Consider the following 20,935-nt stretch of genomic DNA (forward strand, 5'->3'; position numbering starts at 1 on the left):
TTTTGTTGTTACTTACCTTGAGGCGCTTATGCTTGCTTATCAAGCACTTTACTGACTGAATTTTCTTTTCAGCCCCTACATGCAGTGCTTTGGAGATAGGAAGCAAATGTTGCAGCAACATGTGAAAGAGGCAATCCAAACACAGCATTTACCTCATTAAAAAGGAGTTCCCGTCTTTGTTGTTTTCGGAGGTCCATTTTCTTCACCGCCACTTGCTTTCCTGTGTGCTTCTCAGTTGCAATGCACACGATGCCTGTCGATCCCTCTCCAATTTTGATAAAGTTATCCAAATATTCCCTGGGGTCGCCTGGACTGACCACGAGTTGCAGGGCAGCCCGGAACTGTTCATGGGATACCCTGGAGGGCTGCTGGTCTGAGGAGGAGCCCCAGCTAGGTGGAGGGTAGGTGCTGGAGGAGATGCTGAGGGAGCTCAAGTAAGAAGCAGTGGAGATGTACTGAGAACTGGTTTGCAGGGAAGGATGGTGGTACAGGGTGGCTTTGTGGTACCCAGAAGGGTACTGGTGGCTGCTTGAAGAGTAGCCTGCTTTGCTTTGACTTTGAGGTAGTTTGGAGGGGCCTCTTGGATAGGTGTCGGACCCTGACAGTGGAGGACTGAAGACCATCTGTGCTCGATCATAATCCACCTGAGAAAAAAAGACACAGATGACCAGCATTTACTAGATCTGAATCTGAATCTGAAGCCTCTGGTTGGCAGAAGAATGAGAAGAGGCAGTGCTAACAGGATCTGGTTGCATAACCCCAATGCCAGCTGATGGGGGAGAGTCTTCTGTTTTGTGTTAATTTTATTGGTTAAATAAAGAGACTGCCTTGGCCCTTTAATAGGGCAGAAAATTAGGTAGGCGAAGTAGACAAAACAGAATGCTGGGAGAAAGAAGCCAAGTCAGTCAGTGGCCATGATTCTCCCACCCGACACAGACGCAGGTTAAGATCTTTCCTGGTAAGCCACACCTTGTGGGGCTACACAGATTATTAAAAATGGGTTAAAGCAAGATGTGAAAATTAGCCAATAAGACAGAAATCACTTGCTCTACCCTTCTTCAACTGCTCTGTTGTGTGAGTACTTAAGAATCCTGCAGAGAAGACCATGCATCAAGAAGTAAGGCTTTCCTGAGTTGCTGTCTGTCACCATGCTGCTGATGAAGTGGGGATGGGGACTGTCCCTGACTCAGTGCTTGGCCTACAGAGGGGGATTTCTAGCTGGATGAAGAATGAATACATGAGTGAATTGTGACAGTAAAGCCATAGAAATAGAGACATCTGTCATCTTATCTTCGGCCTAGCAACTGAAGACAGTTGTCACGAAATTTGAAAATCTGTTTGCAAACATGTTTGAATTGATTTTTATGGTCTTTTTATGAACTCAATAAAAATGGTAACAACACAGCAACTTTAATAAAAAAAAGAAGATGATGATGAAGAGAGAGGAGAAGGAAAAGAAGAAGAAGGAGGAGGAGAAGGAGAAGAAGAAGAGGTTCCTGGCAAGATTAAACTAGAAACTGAAGCCCATGAGCTATTCTGAAAGTACCTCCTCCAGTTCATGTCTTGTTCTCAGATGACAGTAGCCATGCATGATCATTTGACTGCAACCTAATAAGAAATGCCAAGACAGAACTGATCACCTAAACTCTCCAAATTACTGGCATTCATAATTGGTAAAATATTAAATGCTTGTATTTTAGATCTAGGAGATAATGTGTTGAGCAAGGGTATATTTTGTTTTGTGAGATAGTTTGTTACAGATCAATTGATAACCAATACAATGAGAGATCCGACCAAAGAATTCGTGCATGATAGTAAGTGTTTACTGTTTTAAACCATGAGATTCTGAGATAATTTGTTAAGCAGCAATAGATAATTTACAGAGAAATTTCATGAATTCTTCTATGACTACATTAAATTTGAGAGAGTTATTAGACACCCATGTTAGATGACACTTAAATGACTTAGACATTCTTTATGATCAAGGATGGGATGAAGGTAAAGATGCGAATGTGAGAGCCATCAATGCTAACTTAGAATTAAAGCCAGGATGCTGAATTTATAATAAAAGGCCCAAGGAATCCAATCTATACATCAAAAAGAGAAGAATGACTCTTTAAAAATGAAAAGAGAAGTAGTGGCCAGTGATGTAGGAAGGAAAAATGAAGGCATCACAGAAATCTGGAGTCAAGGCAGAAAAGTATTTCATGAAGGGATAAATGAAGGGTGCTAAACGTTTACTGAAAACAAAATGGATGGACCCTTCACCTATGAACCAGGCAAGATGGTGGAACCAGATAGGTGTCACAGCTTCCAGCCACTGCATGTAAGGAAGTTCATTCCATCAAGAAAGGGAGCAAAGACTGCTGATAGTGCTGTCTAGAAAACTATTACCTTTGCACCATTCTTAGCTGTTCTGCACTGATGACAGTGACATCAGGAAACATGCAAAAGTTAGCTGTCCTAACTTTAGGGATAACACACTACACTCAGATGGATCCACCACCCTGATGGACCAGGTATCCCCTAAGCAATGGTCCTGTTTCATATGCAGAGGAATATAGTTAGTGTATCCTGACTCTGATATATTCAGTTAAAACACTCAGCATCTCTGAGCCTCAGTTTCCTCATTTGTAAAGTGAAATAATGGTAAAAATATTAACATCTCATTCCTTAGATTGTAGGAAACTCCAGAAGATTGTGTAGATATAAAATGAATTAAATGGTGATGGGCTAATAAATTTTAATAATACTGTTAGAGTTCTATGAAGTACTTAGAATAACAATGGTAATATAAAAGAAAATAAACAATAACCTCAAAAACAAAAAAACTAGCTAACACTTACAGAAGTTGTACAGCATACTAGTGTTACATATGTTCCTGTACATTAAGTTCTTAAAACAATAAGACAGGGGGCTGGAGAGATGGCTCAGTGGTTAAGAGCATTGCCTGCTCTTCCAAAGGTCCTGAGTTCAATTCCCAGCAACCACATGGTGGCTCACAACCATCTGTAATGAGGTCTGGTGCTCTCATCTGGACTGTAGACATACACACAGACTTACTATTGTATACATAATAAATAATTATTAAAAAAACCAATAAGACAGCACTTTCAATTGTAATACATTGAATGATGTGTTATAGTTAACCTACTCTATTAGAAAATGAGCTGCTTTCTAAGGCCCTATGACTATACGTGTGTGCGTGCGCGCACGTGTGTGTGTGTGTGTGTGTGTGTGTAATGGGAGCAGGGTAGAGGAACATCACTGCAAAAACTATTAGAATCTTGCTTTACATTAAACTTCTATTCACCAAGGGCAGGCTTATCAACCAGACCATCAGGAAGAGCCAAGTAAGGCTGAAACTTTTATTTTTGAAAGCAGATCTTAGAGCCTCAAATGTCATCACTACCCAGAGTCCTCATGAGAAGCATTTTTTTTCTCATACGTAAGACAAAGTTGCATTCACCTCCCATGAGTTTGTAGAACTGATCGCTAAAGGTTTATTACAAACAGCAAAACCATGGCCAGTAGGAATTGTAAACACACTTCACACTGCATTAGGGTCATCTTCTCCTTTATCATCTGTCAGCAGCATTAATAGGATCTACTCTGTGCAAATAGCTTGTGGAATAAAAAAAGGAGACCCAAGCCTGCATGAAGGGGACAATTTCCTCTTACAGACAAGACAGAATTGTTTTCTGAGAGCTAAATGTCTTTGAAATTAGGTGTTTTAGATAAGAATATGCAATTGTCTTTCATGGCTGTTGGAAAGAAGACTCTTAAAAAAAGCTCGAGGAACAACCACAATGGCGAGGAACATTTTTAGAACCAAACTAAGTGATTCAGAAAAATTAACTGTCTGCTTCAGGCGAGTGAACATGTGGTCTCTCCTTGGGGCCTTTCTCCATTCAAGGGGATGAGAGCAGACAATCAGGCTCCCCAAAGGAGAAGTGCAGAAGTGACCCCCCTTGGGACCATAGGGTCACCAAACTGTAGCCTTCAATTTGATCTTAACCAACTACAATGATGGAGCAACGTTACTGGTTCTTTGGGAAAGACCTCATTTCCTTTAACTCGGTTTTGTTGTCAATAAAATTAAGGCGTGGGAAGATTAATTAACAAGCCACTCAGGCCAATGATCCCACCCTCCCAAGAAGATCATAGGACCCACCACTTCTGCTGAGGTCTATTCTGTATTCACAGAAGGAGGCTTCCGAGTGGCCCGAACACTTAGCACATTGGTACCCAGATCTGATGTCTGGCCTGCCTTGATATACCCAGCTTTGCTTGTCACTCACCTGATCTGTGCAATAAAAGCTGCACAAGGTTCTTCTTGTGGCTAAAATGCTCTGACATTTCCCTGGGGACAAAGTCGGGCTTCCTTCGTATGAACTCCTTTATTAAGAATCTGTTTTTGCAGGAAAAATAACACTAATGACAGCATTTGCTGAGTGCTTCCTGGGTGTCAAGGACTATTCTAAGTACTCCAAGTACGTCATGGCATTTCAGCCTCACTTTAAACAGTAAGACCCGCAATTGTTCTATTTTTATAAGAGGACTGGGGCATAGTATGTTTGACGTAAGACAAAGCCTTAAAGCTACCAAGACAGCAGAACGAGAGCGCCAGCCTGCCTTGAGTCATTTGTCACTCGGGTGCTAAGTTCACTGAGACAGGTTTCAGTGATGGCAGATGTGGAACGGACAGAGAAGGACAGCTTGCAAACTGACAATGACAGAGAAAAGGGATGGCATAGTGTTCATTTGGGACCCTATGTACCTGATTAGCCCCCAGAGAAAGATAAGATTTGGATCAGAAAATAATAGATGATAAGGTCTATGGGAATGGGATGAAAGAAAAAAAAATAGGGTTGTATTTTTGCTCTTAACAGTCTTGACTTAGTTAAGCCTAACTATACAAAAATTGGTTGTCTCAGAAACGTGACTTGATCATTTATGTACACAGCTCATTTCTTTCCAGTTTTGCTTTGGTCAAAATCATCTTTTTATCAGTGACACTGACGCTCCAGCTTCCACCTCTAAGCTGGTTGCTTTTCTGTGATGTGACCACCTCCCCCTCTCACACGTCCCTGGCATCTGTACCCATCCCTCTACCTTGTCTTTCTTATGGTGGTCTATAATAGGGAGTGGCGAAGCACAGATGAACCTGCCTGTGTATATGTTTGTATATGCATGCGCTCCTGCAGAGGAGTCAAACAAGCCATGAAATCTTTTCTTCATGTATTTGACAGACATGTTCTAGAAGAAAATGGAACAGCCATGGCATGTCACAGAAGCCTGTCTCTAGTAGTTGTGAAGGGACCTAAAGGCGAATCATTTTGAAAAACCACAGCGCAGTGGAGTTACAGCTTCAAAACAGATGGTAATTACTAGACGAATCAGGGTCTAAGCCATTTCCCAAGGGAGTGTGTATGCCGTTTGCCCCCAGAGACCTCAGTGTGAGGGTCCAAAAAGGAGCAGAGAGCTGTAACTAACAGAGTAAACAATAGAGACACCGCAAAGATGTATTTGACCAGGGAAGCAGGCCTGTGCTTTGGGAAGAAGGAACTCTGTAGGAATGACTTCTCATCCACATGCTCTGAAGGGGATTCCCATAGGGCACAATGGAAGAAAAGAAGACTAGGTCGATTGTTCTGCCAAACTGCTGAGCTGCACTGTGGGGAGACCACTAATGACAGCAGCCCATGGGCTGTCTTTGGAGAGGAAATTCTCTCCGCAGGAATCTTTCAAATACAGGCAGACGAACAAGGCGTCATGTTTTCCTTCCGTTTGGGGTGGTGAATAACAGATGCTCGGCTTTTTAGCTTTCTGCAACCTTTTTTGTGTCTCCCATCAATTAGTTCTTACAGAAATGGGCCTCTGCACATCTCCATTCATACTGTAAAAAAAAAAAAAGGCTTATTGTGTGGGGATAAATAATCCCCAGTCAACAGTCAGGCCAGAACGCCCTTCTACAGCAAGTGCACTGTCTCCAAGGATAGGGTTAGGTATTGGCTTGTGATGTATCAAGATTATAAGTAATTATAGCAATGAATTCATTTAATCAATCAATTTCAGCAGTGGTGCACTGCGGTGGACAGGGCATAAAACTCCTCACCGCTATCAATTGCCCCGATTACAGCTGGCTGTCAGCCAGAATTCCCTTGATCCATGTTAGTTAAATGCACATTAATCTGAATTTGGCAGTGTAATCAAGGACCTAACTGAACTGTGAAATTGAATTCTGCAGTAGAACATCATTTGACCATTTTATGCCAAGGCTTGGAAAGAAAAAGGTAGAGGGTGAGAGAAAGAACAGAAGGGGGGGAAATCCCATTGCAGCTTCTCTTTGTCATCAGGACCTTGTGCACTGACATCAGGAGGGCTGTGGCTGGATGGTGCTAGATGGTAGTGTGGGAGATGGCTGTGTCGTGCATCTGTCCTACGGAGTGGTGACTGAGGAATGTTCCGTGAAGGATGGCGATTACAGGGAAGGGAGGCAGCTGCTTCCAGGGCTTACTTGTGACGCTCCAATACACCTTTTTTTTGGAACACAATGAAACAAAGAGATTGCTCATCTCAAAAAAGGAAAAAAGGCAAACTGGGTGTTGCTGGCCCTACTGAAATCGGGGTGGGATAAAAGTGAATGACAGCCCTCTGTTGTCTGAGCACGGAAAGTACATCTTAAATTTTCCTGCCATGACCGAAAGGCAAATGTTAGCAAGACCAGCCTTGGCTTTGGGATGGGAAAGTGAGCATCTGTGAGAAAGGCAGGGAGAGTCACTAGTGTCCTTCCCAACAGAGACATTTTAGGAACTGGGTAATTAGGAAAAGGCAACTCATTCATTCTGGAGGCCCTCCGGCTGTGCTCTGCAATTTCAATGTCTTCCCTTTACATTCAGGAAACACCACTGATGGGTGAGCTGATTCCCGCTTGCGCACATGCTCACTGTACAGCCCCGCCCGAGGCTGATGGGCTCCTGCACCCTCATCATTGAGTTCCCAGCCCGATGCTCTCTCCTGAGCTACAGTCTGTATCATTGCAGGGCATTAAAGAACCTACTGTCTAACCCTAATAACATAGTTACTATTGCTTTTGTCAAAGGGAAAACTTTGGTTTTATTGCTATGGTGAGTGTTCTTCCTTGTGCGTACTTTCATCTACAAGCTGGAGGGGTCAGTTTCATAGTGGGCAGCTCACATGTGCTCTGAATGAATGGCAGAGGTACATACACAGGCTGCAAGCTGATGTCCAATTCTACAAAAGAGGCAAGTGCTGCCGCTGAGTAGTGGTGGCGAGCAGCCCTTGCGACACCAAAAGCATAGAGGCAGCTCCTTAAGTTGCTGTGGTAGGAAATTTGGAAAGTAGGTTAAATCCTGGATGCTTAGATACCCTTGTTGCACTTCAAAACCATGTGTGTTAACAAACTGTTCAGGCCATTAAACAAGCTGCCAGGGAATCTCCACAAACCGTTGAGCTGGAATCTCTCACTTGTAATACATCTTATAACAAGGATCCTGAAGAGGCACGGTGTTCCTGACTTACTAAACAAAAGGAAGATGCACATTGAAGACATTCAGATGAGTGGCTACTGACCTCTGCAAACAGGCAGAGAGGAGAGAGGGCTATGAAGAAATGATGACGTCTGTGACGAACAGACTCCAGCACGCTGTTTTTTTTCTGGTTTTTCTTCTACCTCTGAGTTGGCCTATGTAATTATCTGCAGTAATTGCTTTTCATGACTTAGAGGAAGTATCCTCCATCCCAGCACAGATGCTCTGCCTCACCATCCCTCAGTGCCCGGGACAATGTGCTGGGACTCTAAGTCCATGGGCATTGGCTCTTTGCCTCAGAATACTGTTCATTTGTGTCAGGGTCCTGAGAAAATTAGGGATGGGCAATACCAGGCTAAACTCACTTTGTCTTTTAACTTAGAAATGGAGAAAACTACTCATAATGACCAACATGTGACTTGACTTTAAACCACAAGAGCACTCCTTGGGAAGATATGTATGTTCATATGTGAGCAATATCACACCTGCAGGACAGATATTAAAGATGACAATGACATCACCACATCACCCTTTTACATGCTTTATACACCTCAGTGAGGACTCTACAGGGGCATGTACAGAAAGGAAACCAAGGTAAAGGCAATGGCGCCCATTGTTATGTGAAGTGATTTAGTAATCTTCTTTTTCCCATTTCTTTCCCCTCTGAGTTTCTTGGTGCAGGTCCTTGGGCCTCAGTAGCATTGCTGTTATGTAAAGCACCAGGCCACTAATGGGTTCCTAGAAGGCAGCCCACAGGAAAAATTAAAAAAGTAGAGCAGGAGTTGATGCTTTGTTACTGACTGAACCTGAGTGTGACAGTGTCACAAATAACAGTGAGCCACTGAACAATTGCTTCCCAAAGACTGGACACACAGGTCACAGTAATTTTCCTCACTGAGAACACAAAGTGCCAGCCAAGCAGTGATAAGCATCACTCCGGTGGCTCCAGAGAAAGTTCCAAGAAAGCTTGCACACTTTTCTATGTACCTACCGCTCTAGAGAAACTGTGACTGTCTTAAAGTGCCACCTGTTCAGGACACCGAGAGCTACAACACTGGTCTCTCTCGATGCCTTGTACATAGGAGATGGGGTGGTAAGCTGGTCGAGAGGTATAAACAGTTCTTACTTAGCCTCTGGTTTTCAGGAAGCATCTGATAATTTCACTATCATTCTAGAGCATCGTGAGATAATTTGATCACACTGTGTATCTTGTTTACTTAGGTAATATTATATCCTTCTGGAGTCTTTGATGGAGTTGAAGAATGGTTAGTTATAGGTTTCCTTAGTTACGATAAAAGATAAAATAGATATAAATATTTTAACTAATTCTTGCTTGATAACTGTTTTGTTATATGTAATTTTACTATGTTAAAGTTAAAGCCTTTCTTTTTTGTTTAAACAGAAAAAGGGAAATGATGTAGGTGGGTCATCTGTCTATGTGTTATTTTCATTGGTTAATTAAGAAACTGCCTTGGCCTTTGATAGGACAGCAGCTTAGATAGATGGAGTACACAGAATTAAATGCTGGGAGGAAGAAGGCAGTGAGACACATGCCATAGCTCTCCTCTCCAAGATGGACGCAGGTTAAGATCCTTCCCAGTAAGCCACCACCTCGTGGTGCTACACAGATTATTAAATATGGGTTAAAACAAGATGTGAGAATTAGAGGCTGAAACTAATGGGCCAGGCAGTGTTTAAAAGAATACAATTTGTGTGTTGTTATTTCCGGGGCAAAGCTAGCTGTGCGGGAGCTGCGCGGGATGAAAAGCAGGCCTGTTCATCTATATCACTTGGATTGGTTTATTAATGAACTAAATGTGCAATAGCTAGGCAGGATTTCTAGGGCACAGAAGATGCTGGGAAGAAGAAGGGTGGAGACAGCAGGAGAGGCAAAGGAAGCAGGTCATGTAGGAGATGCGGTAACAAGCCACAAGCCATGTGGTAGCATGTAAATTAATAGAAATGGGTTAATTTGAGTTATAAGAGCTTGTTAGAAACAAGCCTAAACTATCAGCTGAGCTTTCATAATTAATAAGAAGTCTCTGTGTCATTATTTGGGAGATGACAGGACAGAGAAAGACTTGCTATACTAGAGAGTTATGTAAGCATTGTGGTAGGATCAGAGATCTCAAGATGCTCGCTAAGACTTTATATGCTATTAAAGTATTTACCCAACTATATTGACCTTCTATGTCACACATTTTCAAAATGAAGACAGTCATAGCCATGGGAAGTATATAAAGAGGGACTATGTAAGATAATATAATTTGTTATTATGGTTTAAAAATATACAAAAGAATACACACAGAGAGAACATTTATGACTGACTTTACCAGAGAGGGTAACATACTTTCTAACTAGAAATATTCCCAGGAATAAGAAGGATTACTTTTTGCCATGTGCTAACTCTTTGATGTTTATTAATCTTATTTAATTCTCCTCACAGATCTAAAGTACTAAAACACTTCACAGATGAGGAAATTGAGACACAGAGAAGCTCATATGGCTCGTAAGGACTCAAATTCAGAAAATAAATATCCAAGTCTTGAATGCTTCTAAATTGGGTGACAAAAATCTGGCTATTTTTAAGAAACTCAAAAAAAAAAAAAAAACCAATCACCCAAGGTAGAATAAATTCATCAAAGAGTGTTACAGATATACTCACCTAAGTCTTTCTTTGCAGCTTGTGGTTTTAATATTTACCCACAATTCATATTTCTGAGTGAATGAAGGCACAACTGGAGCACAGCATGAACAGAAGGCACAGAGAACTTTCCCTGTGTGCATGAACTTGCCCCCAAGGCGAGGGCACCCAGCAGTGGCCTGACTGGAAAGCCTCACATCCCCTTTTCTGCTTGTCAGCATTCCTCTAGGAAGTTAAGAATGTTCTGGAAGCATATACTATCGAGTCAGAGGGATGTAGTTTTGAACGCTGGCTCAGCCACTGCATTCATATTCGCTGGACAAGCTCATAAAGATAGCTTTCTAGAATCTCAGCTTCCTCAACTGCCAAAGGAGCCTGGATTCTTCTGGATTTATAAGGACTAAATTGGACAATGTCTGCAAAAGACTTCTCACTGTGCTTAGAACACAGTGACCCTCGTATTACCGCCACTCCCTGTATGTCAAATATAGAGACTGACAAGTCAGCTACATGTATAAGTAAGTAGGCTATACTGACATGAACTTGTTTGGCTCTCAGTTGACATGTTGAGGCAGGGACTTTCTTTTTCTCCATTTTATAGTTAAATAGGAATCATGGTTAAACAGTCGCCCGGCTAGTAAATGGCAGTGTAATGAATCAAAGTTGAACAGCTTCTCTCCCTAAACTCTGTCCCTAACTGCTCGAAAGTGCTCGATCAAGGGCAGCTGTAGAAGGCACCTCCGGTGCTCATTTTCTATGGCCTTATCTATGGTGAAGGGTGATATGTTTTGCTATCACAGATATTTTATTATTATGAGTGAAGAATAGGAACCCTTACCATCTAACAGGGAGGACTCCAGGGATGAGGTTATATACTCCGCAATGCCAGAACAACCCCTCTCGGCAAAACAATTACCAGGTGTAAGACATCCACTGTGTCAAGGTTGAGAAACACCACCTCTGAATAAAAGAGGATGATGTAATCCAGATATTGAAATAATTTCTGATACAACATCATTACATTAGTGCTATGGAGGTGAATGATCCTTGAACTTTCCACAGGGCAGGGAACCCTGATTGCTCTTTGGGCTGACAAGGGAGGGGGACTTGATTGGGGGAGGGGGAGGGAAATGGGAGGCGGTGGTGGGGAAGAGTCAGAAATCTTTAATAAATAAATAAATCATAAAAATTATGTCAAACAGAAAAAAAAAGAGTTGACATAGGCTGACTGCAGGCTTGGTACCCTCAGAAGCTGTGTGTTATGGGGAATGCATCCCAGGGATTAAAACTAAAGAGCCAGACCCCAGTTGGTACAGAGCTAAATGAGTATGCTGTTAATGTGACTTCCAGTTATTATTTAACTTATAATGGGGGCAAGAAATCTTGCTGCAAGCAACATGAGTACCTGGCATACAGCAAATGCCTGGGGAAACCCTGATTTTGTCACTACGTTAGGAATTTCTCAGTGGTTTAACCCTAGGGTGTTCTGGTGGCACCAAGACATATGAACAAGTATCTATCTGCCTGGCCCCTGGAGAGCACCGAATGAGCAACGTTAAATCCAAGATGATGGTAACTCCCACCAGGTTGCTGTATGGTAGATGTTTTCTGGGGAGAGTGGGAAGCTTTCTTTCTCTCTTCTGTAGCTGGTTTCTGTAGTTCTGTGGTAAATGTGGTTCTATATTTTGTTTGGCTATTCTTTCCCACCTCAAGGTTTCATCTGCTCAGTTTCAGTAAATAAGACTTTAAGGTAGAGAATTAACATTAGTATAAATGGATTTTATTACATTTTCTATTCTTGTCATGCAAGCAAAAAAAAGTGGAGTGGATTTCCCCCACCGTGGTTGTTGTTATTAGTCTACATTTTTCTTCACTGTGAGCTAGAGTGAAAATTAAAAAGTTAAAGGTCAAAATATCAAACTGTTTTCACACATAGATGGGATTTGTGCTTTTTCTTCTGATATGAACATCACCCACCCGCTTCTAGACACTGTCATGAGGTTAAGCCAAATTATCTGAGTCGTGATAACTATTTCTTGCCCCAGCTGGAAATCCAAATGCAATTGGCTGATTTTACAGAGTACAGCTCTAAAGACAGAGGCACCTAACTGTTTTTAGAGAGATGTTATATTTTTAATCAAGTAAGCGTTTTAATTACCAACATGCTTCCCGCCTCCTGCCCTCCCACAAAACCTGCTCTTCAATTCTCGTGGGTTTTGGGGGACACAGGAACAGCAGTTTGGAACCCTGGATTAAAAATGCTGAAAATCTTGACAGTCTCCTATGTGAATATGTTCATATTTTTCCTGAGCCACAATTGCTGATACACTGTTTTGGCTTTAGAAAAGCTGGAATTCAGTGCAGAAGGTCTGTTTTGGAAGTCTGCAGGAATGAAGCAAATACCCATTTTTGGCTCTGCCTCTTACTTCTTCTTCCTCTTAGTTTAAAGTTCTGGAGAGCCCTGCAATTTATCATGGATTTTATTTGAAAATTCAGTTGAACCCCCAAAATAACATAGGCCTGCATAATGGGAGTTAGAGTGGGAGAAATGATAGGCTTGAACCTGGACCTCATGTGTAAAGAACTAATTGAAGTTTTACGTGTGGTATGTGACTCTCTACACCACAGGACTCTTTTCTGGGAAATGAGTGGACAAGGTTTCCTCCTGTTGATGCTAAATCCCAAAATCACTAGGGATGAGTGAAGTAGATGAGACAGGACCTAAGCCAAACTGCAGAGCCCATCTCCCTTCTAGTGAGGGCAGGATTTATCTCTAGCCAATTCGTTTTGAATCATACAGGAAAAGATGGGTCCAGAGATACCAAGCCAACATGTCAATTTTCAAGAGAAGCTTTCAGTCTCGTAATTTGAGACTTATAAGTAAAAAAGGACTAACTATGTTAATGGGTCAACAATGGCCCCAGGGCTGAAAGGTGCTATGTTTCAACAGCGTTTTCTCAAAGACTATGACCCATTTCTTTCCAGAGACTAAGACCCAGCTCTTTCCCATTTGTTCAGATGTACCACAAAAACACAAATTGACTTGGTAGTGCTGGGGACTAAATCTAGGGCCCTGCCTGGGTATTCATGCACTCTGCTACTCAGCCACATCTCAGCTCTTCATTTTGAGATGGTCTCTAGGCCTTGAGACTTATTCTGTTGCCCGGGCTGGTCTTGAACTTGTGATCTTTCTGCTACACCTTACTGAGTACTGAGATTATAGGAGTGCACTCCATGCCCAGAGCATTTTTTAACTGAATTCTGAGCATGTGACCTGACTCAGCATTACAACATATTGATTTGCTTATCTTATTCTACAACTATGAGGCAGCTCCCTTTTCGTGGTACTCAGAGAAAGCAATCTGTGTTGGAACTGTGCTAACTATGTCAAGTATCAGGTACATATACAGGTGCTATGTGGGTTTGGCTGTTGGCTATTATTAGCTAGTAAGACCTAGGTCCAGCAATTGCTATGGGAAGAATGAAGCAAAAGTATTTATGATACCCTAACCATGGTTGTTCAAATACATTTAACATAATGAGATTAAAAACATGCTCATTTAAATTCTAAATGAAGATATCTACTCCATGCTTTCTTTTCTTAGGATTTACTTCTAATTTCTTATCTTGGGAACTAAAATAGCAGATCCTTTGTTTCTTCTAAGATGGAGCTTAAGTCACTTTCTGTTTACCCAAATAACTTCTCTTTAATATCTTAGATAATATAAAGGAAGCTGAGTGCAATTGATAAAGCAGAGGGCTGCAGGCAGGCTGGCCCAGCAGGAATGCTTGATGGAGGAAGGTCATTGGCTAATAAAGGAACTGCCTTGGCCCATTTTATTGGTTAGGACATAGGTAGGTGGAGTAAACAGAACAGAATGCCGGGAGGAAGAGGAAGTGAAGTCAGACTCCACAGCTCTTCTCTCGGGAGCAGACGCCTCAGAGAGACGCCATGCCCCAGCTCTGACCCAGGATGGACTTAGGCTAGAATCTTCCCAGTAAGACCGGTGCTCACTAAGACCGGTGCTCACTGATTATTAGAGATGGGTTGATCGGGATATCAGAATTAGCCAGTAAGGGCTAGAGCTAAAGGGCCAAGCAGTGTTTAAAAGAATACAGTGTCCCTGTAATTATTTTGGGGCAAAAGCTAGCCGAGCAGGCTGCTGGGGTGTTGGGGACGCAGCCCCGCCGCCCATATTACTACAAATGCTTATGTTAATAGACGCGCTGCTGAGGAGAAAGCATTGGTACAGATGTGGGTGATGTTCCTGCTAGTCCTCATGTCCCACTAAGACTGGCTGGGGACTCAAGGGGATCCACAATCTATCCTCAAATCCTTTTCTGCTTCAGTTGTTCAGGTGAGGTACCAAGTTATTTGTATGCTACCATGGACATATCAAGCACTTGTACACTTCCTGGGCTATTGCTAAATGTCTCCCATGCTCATGGAAATGGTGTGATTTTAACCAGGGATAGGTACTCATACCACAGTCTTCTCCAAAGTGTGGGACATGGTGAACATGTCACTTTTCAAAGCAAATTTATACCATCCTTATTTAAAATAGTGTACTTTGGGGGCATAGGATGATACATAGGCACTGATGGAGTGCCTGCCTAGCACACACGGGACTCTATGACTGACTCCTAGAACTATGAAAAAATGCATAAAAGTCCAGGAATTAGATGCTGTCTGTTACTGAAAATATTCATACAAAAAATGTTATTAACAACTCAAAAAAAATAAATAAAAGAGCACACTCATAGGAAAGGCTACCCCTTGAACTGAGTGTCTCTTTTTCTTTTTTATATATCCACATAAATTTTAAAGAATTGGGAATATTATTCCATTCCCTGTAATGACCTACAACTGTTTACCCTCAACATAGAACTTAGTAAATGTGATCAGACTGCATTTATTGTTAGTAAATTGGAAAGTTGTTCAAGTAAACACAAATTTCCATGTGTTTTAATCAGAAATCTTGTAGTAGATCTCAAAAGATAAAATTTGATTATAATGACATATGGGCCTTGTTGTAAAGCCTTTGATAATGGGACTCATGGGAAAATAAGGTAGGCTTTGGATAATGATTCTCACTGCAAAAGCAGAAACTCCCAAGACTCTGGCCATCTAGAACCTCATCGGCCAGGTCAGTGACTCGCAGAGAAGAGGCAGTAGACCTTACCTTTGGAATACACATTGTGGGCTCGGACAGGCGAGGGTAGGTGTAGGAGTTGTACGAGTGTCCTTGAGAATGAGTTTTAAATGCACTTGCTCCAAACGGCATCATGGGTTCCTGAAGCCCTGAGCCTGACTTGGACCTCTGCCGCATGGCCGGCTGAGGACTTGTCTGATGCAGGTATGACGACTTTGGCCTTCGGTCATACTCATCAAAGCTGGGTCCCCAGTCACTTTCACTGTAAGCCAGACTCTCCTTGGAGCACCTGCTGGTCCCTGCAGTTCTAGAAGGCGTCAGTTGGAATGAGTAATCCAGAGGAGAGCTACTGGAGGCTCGCTGATAACCCCACTTCAGGTCACCGTATTCACTTGGTTTGCTCAGGGAGTCCAAGTGTGTGTGGTAGTCGACAGGGAATCTGGCAAGGTCAGCTTTCAAAGGCTTCATCTCAGGGTAGTAGGCATCTCCGTGTTTCATCTTCATGACATGCCCATTTTGCTTGGCTGCATGGCCGCCTTTGTAGTACAGATCCAGGTCGTCTCCGTAGAGACTCCTCTCTCTGTACTTCTCCGTTGCATAGTCTGCAGTAGTATCCGATTCACTGGAATATTGTGAGAAGGTGATGAAGCCATTTTCTTCCGAGTGGCCTTGAACACGGCCAGCGGCTCCTTGATCAGGGGTGGGTGGGCTTTCTTTCCTTAGGGAATTGGAGCGAGTCACAGAGATGTTGTCGAAATCCTCTAGCAGGCCATTAATAGAGGTTTCCTTGCAGGCTTTATTTCCTCTGACGATTGTCTAGGAATAACAGGAGGAATATTGTTAAGAAGATATCTCTGGTTTTATAATTGCTGGAGGATGGTTGCGTCTACTTCACCCACTTTAAACCATGAAAGAAAACATGAGAGGAACATTTTAGTTAATAAAAAAAGTAAAGAAGCAATTGTTGACTGACTTCACTGGAAAAATTATAAAATATTCAACAGTAATCTGGGCTTGCAAATTTATACTTAGTTATTGCATTAGACCATATTGTTTTGCAGATAAAAAATAAACATGTACCTTCTTTTAAAATTACTTTTAATTTAAACTTTGATAAGTTCATAGATATGTACTATAAATATACTCACCCTGCCTCCCTCTCTTGTCCCCTCCCTCTCCTACAGACCCTTCTCCCCCACAAGCAGCCCTTCACCTCTTCATGTCTTATTTTTGTGCATGTTGCCATAGATGCTATGTATTCAATGTTGGGCTGGCCATGTCATTTCCAGAAGGCAGTATTCCACAGCATCCCTCCTTATCCTCCAGCCCTTACAATCGCTCCACTTTCTTTTCTGTGAGGTTCCCTGGGTCTTAGAGTGGGCGATGTAAATAGCCTGTTTAGGGCTGAGCAATCAACAGTCATATATTCCCAGCATTTTGATCAGCATGACTCTGTATTAACCATTGCCTACAGCAGAAGTCTCTCTGATATAAACACTTGTCTAAGGGTGTAAATACAGTTAGAAAGCAGTTTGGAGACATATATATCTATACTCACATATACATATATATGTGTATATATATGCATATAATATTTGTAGTAATTTCTGCCTGAGGGCCTGTGTAAACCTTTACCTTCTAACAATGAACTGATGGATATAAATTTTAACAGTCTGGAACATTTGGTTATAAAAAGCATGTTTGTTATTTTAAAATCCACTATCCCGATGATTTATAAAACCAATAAGCATCATCACTTGAAAATGAACACAGCTATAAAATTATGACTGATGTTATATGACTTTTATGGAAGATTCTGGAAGACTCTGAAACTGTGGTTATTGGTTATCGAACAGTATGGGGACTAATTATGTGGTGTTTGCCATCCAATGTAATACTGTTACACGTTAAACTAAAGTCCTTGCAGTGGCCACACCTGGGTGCTACCATCTTTGAATCTGTAGTTTTGTTTGGTAATAATGTGAGCGTGTCTGGCTCTTGGTGACAGACTGTTCCCTTTAATAAACCTAAATAGGAGCAGAATACGAGGAACAGAAAGAAACAGCAAGCCACTTACAAAGCCAGTCATCTGTGTCTTGGCTTGTCACTACACGGTTTGCAGTGAAATATATGGGGGTGGATAAGAGAACAAAGAATAAAGGGTGGCTATCAAGATTTTAAGAGGAAAAAACACTTTTGAGCAAGTAGCAAGGAGCTCAAAATCATCATGGTTAGTACACCGGGAAAGCTCATGGTGTAGGAAGCAGACCAAACTGTCCCAGAGTTTGGGAGGCATAGACTAGTACCTCAAACTTCATGGTGAAAGACAAGGCTCTGTTTTAGATTTTTTTCCTACCAAACCATCTTAGATAAAATTCTTTTTATTTATGCTCTTTTAAATAAACTTATTTTAGAATAGTTTAGCAGTGACATTTCAGAGATTGGGCAGAATATTCCTAACTACCCCACACACAGTGTTTCATGTATTAACAGCCTGCATTATAATTAGTGAAATGCCACCTTTATCAGCTTTCTCCTAGGGCTCTGGAGTTTTACCCATGAGAAATAAGTATTTATTGATTATGTCTCCTGAGTCTCCTTAACAGTTTCTGAGACTTTCCTTGTTGCTAATGACCTTGGCAGCTTTGTGCAGCATGAACAGGTATTTCCAGAACATCCTTCAGTTGGATTCGTCTGATATTTTCCTTATGTTTAACTTGTGTAATAAGTTTTGGAGAGGAAAACTGTAAAGTACCAGTTTCATCATCCGGCATTTGGGGAGCACTGTCAGCGTGGTTTAGTACTGATAATGTTACCTTGGTCACTTAGGTGACGTTGTATTTGCCAGGTGTCTAAGATCTACTTTACAATTCCCTCCTTCCCTCCACTAGCAAGACATAAAGCCCACCATAGCAGAGGGTGGCAGGATTGGTGAAGCTCCGTGTCTTTGTATAAGGCATATCTGTATAATGCATTTGGAATTCTGTGTAGGAGGCTTATGTATTGCTCACATTCCTCTCTCTCTCTCTCTCTCTCTCTCTCTCTCTCTCATTTATCTGTCTCTCTATCCATCCATCCATTTATCTGTCTGTCTATCCATCCATTTATCTATCTATCATCTATCTATCTATCTATCTATCTATCTATCTATCTATCTATCTATCTATCTATTATCTATTATCTATCTATCTATTTATCATCTATCTATCATCTATCTATCTATCTATCTATCTATCTATCTATCTATCTATCTATCTATCTATCTATCATCTGCTTATGTTATGATTTAATTCTGTGCCGTTTGTTTTGTCACCCAAACACTGCTCTCTGGGCACGGACATATGTACATTACCTCCTTGAAGCCCAAGCAGTTGTGGTTACCCACTTGAGACCCTAGCACTGGGCCTACTTATGGAAGACTTGGAGTGCTGTACCCAAGACAGCACAGGAGACCTGGCCCCATCCCTGAAGATAGGCAGTTTACTGTTGCTGGGGTGAGGAAAGTCTTTGACTGCCTACATTTGCCCCTGTACTTGTGGGTACACCTACACGATAATAACCCTGTTAGACTCATTGATTCACCAGCCTAGATGTGGATGGAATGGTCTCCTTGATTTATAGTTGGTGCACTATCTGGACAGATGTTTTTTTACATCTCCCTATGCAAAGTTATGTAACACTAAAAATGTGTAATTTTTTGCTTTTTATTGTAAAACTTGGACTTGCACTTCTAAACTATGTGATATTAGGAAAGTTGCTTAAACTTTTGTGGGCCTGGCTTCTTAATCTATGAAATAGTAAGAATCAATACTTTTAGGATTAAGATAGCAATTTATTTATATTTAATAATATGTATATGTTGGTTGACATGATTCTTGGCATAGAAAATACTAGTTAAGTACTTGTAAATTAATTATTTCCTCAGTAAAGTTTTAAGTTAAGCTGAAAATTTGGGAAAGAAGTTACAGACAATAGAAATTTAGCTGCAGCTGCATATATGGGATATAAGTAGAAAATAAAACTATTAATAACTTAAGATACAAACCCTAAATTTCTTAAATCTAAAGGGAAGATTAATTTCAAATTAACTATAATTGCTACATAAAATAAGTGCCACATTGGAGCACCGGAATGAGCTCCCAAGGTCCCAATGAGGAGCAGGAGGAGGGAGAACATGAGCAAGGAAGTCAGGACCGTGAGGGGTGCACCCACTCACTGAGAGAGTGGGGCTGATCTATTGGGAGCTCACCAAGGCCAGCTGGACTGTGACTGAAAAAGCATGGGATAAAGCCGGACTCTCTGAACATGGCGGACAATGAGGGCTGATGAGAAGCCAACGATAATGGCACTGGGTTTTGATCCTAATTCATGTTCTGGCTTTGTGGGAGCCTAGCCAGTTTGGAGGCTCACCTTCCTATACCTAGATGGAGGGGGGAGGACCTTGGACTTTCCACAGGGCAGGGAATCCTGACTGCTCTTCGGACTGGAGAGGGAGGGAGAGAGGAGTGGGAGGAGGGGGAGGGAAATGGGAGGCTGGGAGGAGGAGGAAATTTTTTTTTCCAAAAAAAAATCATGGTCAGCATTCTACTGATCTCCTTCTTAAAACTGTATGTATAAATCAGAAAATTAGCACAATTAAAGATTTAAACAGAATGATGGCCATGAAAATGAAAGGCTAGGAGAAATACAGCAAAGACCAACAGAGGCCTTTCCTCAGTGGGAGGATTCAGGCTCAAGCTTTCTCAGACAGTAATGTTTACACAAGTGCTGGGAAAGAAGATTTAGATGCAATAGACTTGGAGAGACCCCGAGAAGCTGAAATGCTCAGAAGGTCAGACAGGTGGCATGGCTGTTCCCCTGTAGCTCACACTGCGCACAAAACACAATTACAGAATGTTCTAGATTCTAGAGTTCCTGGATTCAGGAAAAATGAAAATACAGATGGTCTGCTTTTCAGTGTAATAGAATCCAGCATTTTGTAAACACAGACACAGACATACACTGTTCTTTTTATATGTGTGTGTGTGTGTGTGTGTGTGTTTTACGGTTGGCTTGGGGAGCTGTACTGTTCAACACTTTACCATCCATTATGAAGCTGAAACACATTTTGTGTTTTAGCAAATGATGATCTTAAGGATTTAGACTTTCCCAGTCAGGTCAGCTTGCTCTCCCAGCTCTGCTCGCTTTCTTAGCATCATAGTCTTGCTATGCAGCTGTAATAATCCATAGTGTTACAGATGAGTAAAACCTAGGTACAACCCAAGTGAAAGTGTAGTTGTTGATACTTGAAAGGAAAATAATTGATTTAGCCATGGGAAGAACACAGATTATAGCAAGCGAAAAAAAGCAAGAAAAGTAAAGCATGCTCTAACTAGGGGATTTTCTTTTCTTGGATTTTTTTTTCAGAATTTAAAAACGATTTTGACTAAGTATGCAAATCATTCTAACCAGAAACATATGGTGTTTTCGTTTCAGTTGAACTCCCAATCTATTGTTAATAAGCAGGAGTGTAAATGTTGGCTCCAAATAACTTTCCAGCACACACATGCACACACATGCACACACACTCAAATAGAACAACAAAA

General features: G+C 41.5%; 1 protein-coding gene across 2 annotated transcripts in view; it reads right to left on the reverse strand.

The window, feature by feature from the left end:
• The window catches only part of Pak5 (p21 (RAC1) activated kinase 5), a 244,618-nt gene that overhangs the window by 18,875 nt on the left and 204,808 nt on the right, over positions 1-20,935 (reverse strand). Inside the window, exons 1-3 of one of the 2 annotated variants that reach the window (XM_075962296.1) lie at positions 16,564-16,689; positions 15,381-16,166; positions 153-644 (exon numbers count right to left, since the gene is read on the reverse strand). In XM_075962296.1, coding sequence (XP_075818411.1) covers positions 153-644; positions 15,381-16,166; positions 16,564-16,596 — 1,311 coding nt within the window. In that variant the 5' untranslated portion in view covers positions 16,597-16,689. Of the gene's footprint in view, positions 1-152; positions 645-15,380; positions 16,167-16,563; positions 16,690-20,935 lie in introns of those variants that run through there. The other variant, XM_075962295.1, reaches the window with a different exon arrangement.

The sequence above is a fragment of the Microtus pennsylvanicus genome, chromosome 2 (assembly GCF_037038515.1).
Source record: "Microtus pennsylvanicus isolate mMicPen1 chromosome 2, mMicPen1.hap1, whole genome shotgun sequence".
In the NCBI taxonomy this organism is placed as follows: Eukaryota; Metazoa; Chordata; class Mammalia; order Rodentia; family Cricetidae; genus Microtus; species Microtus pennsylvanicus.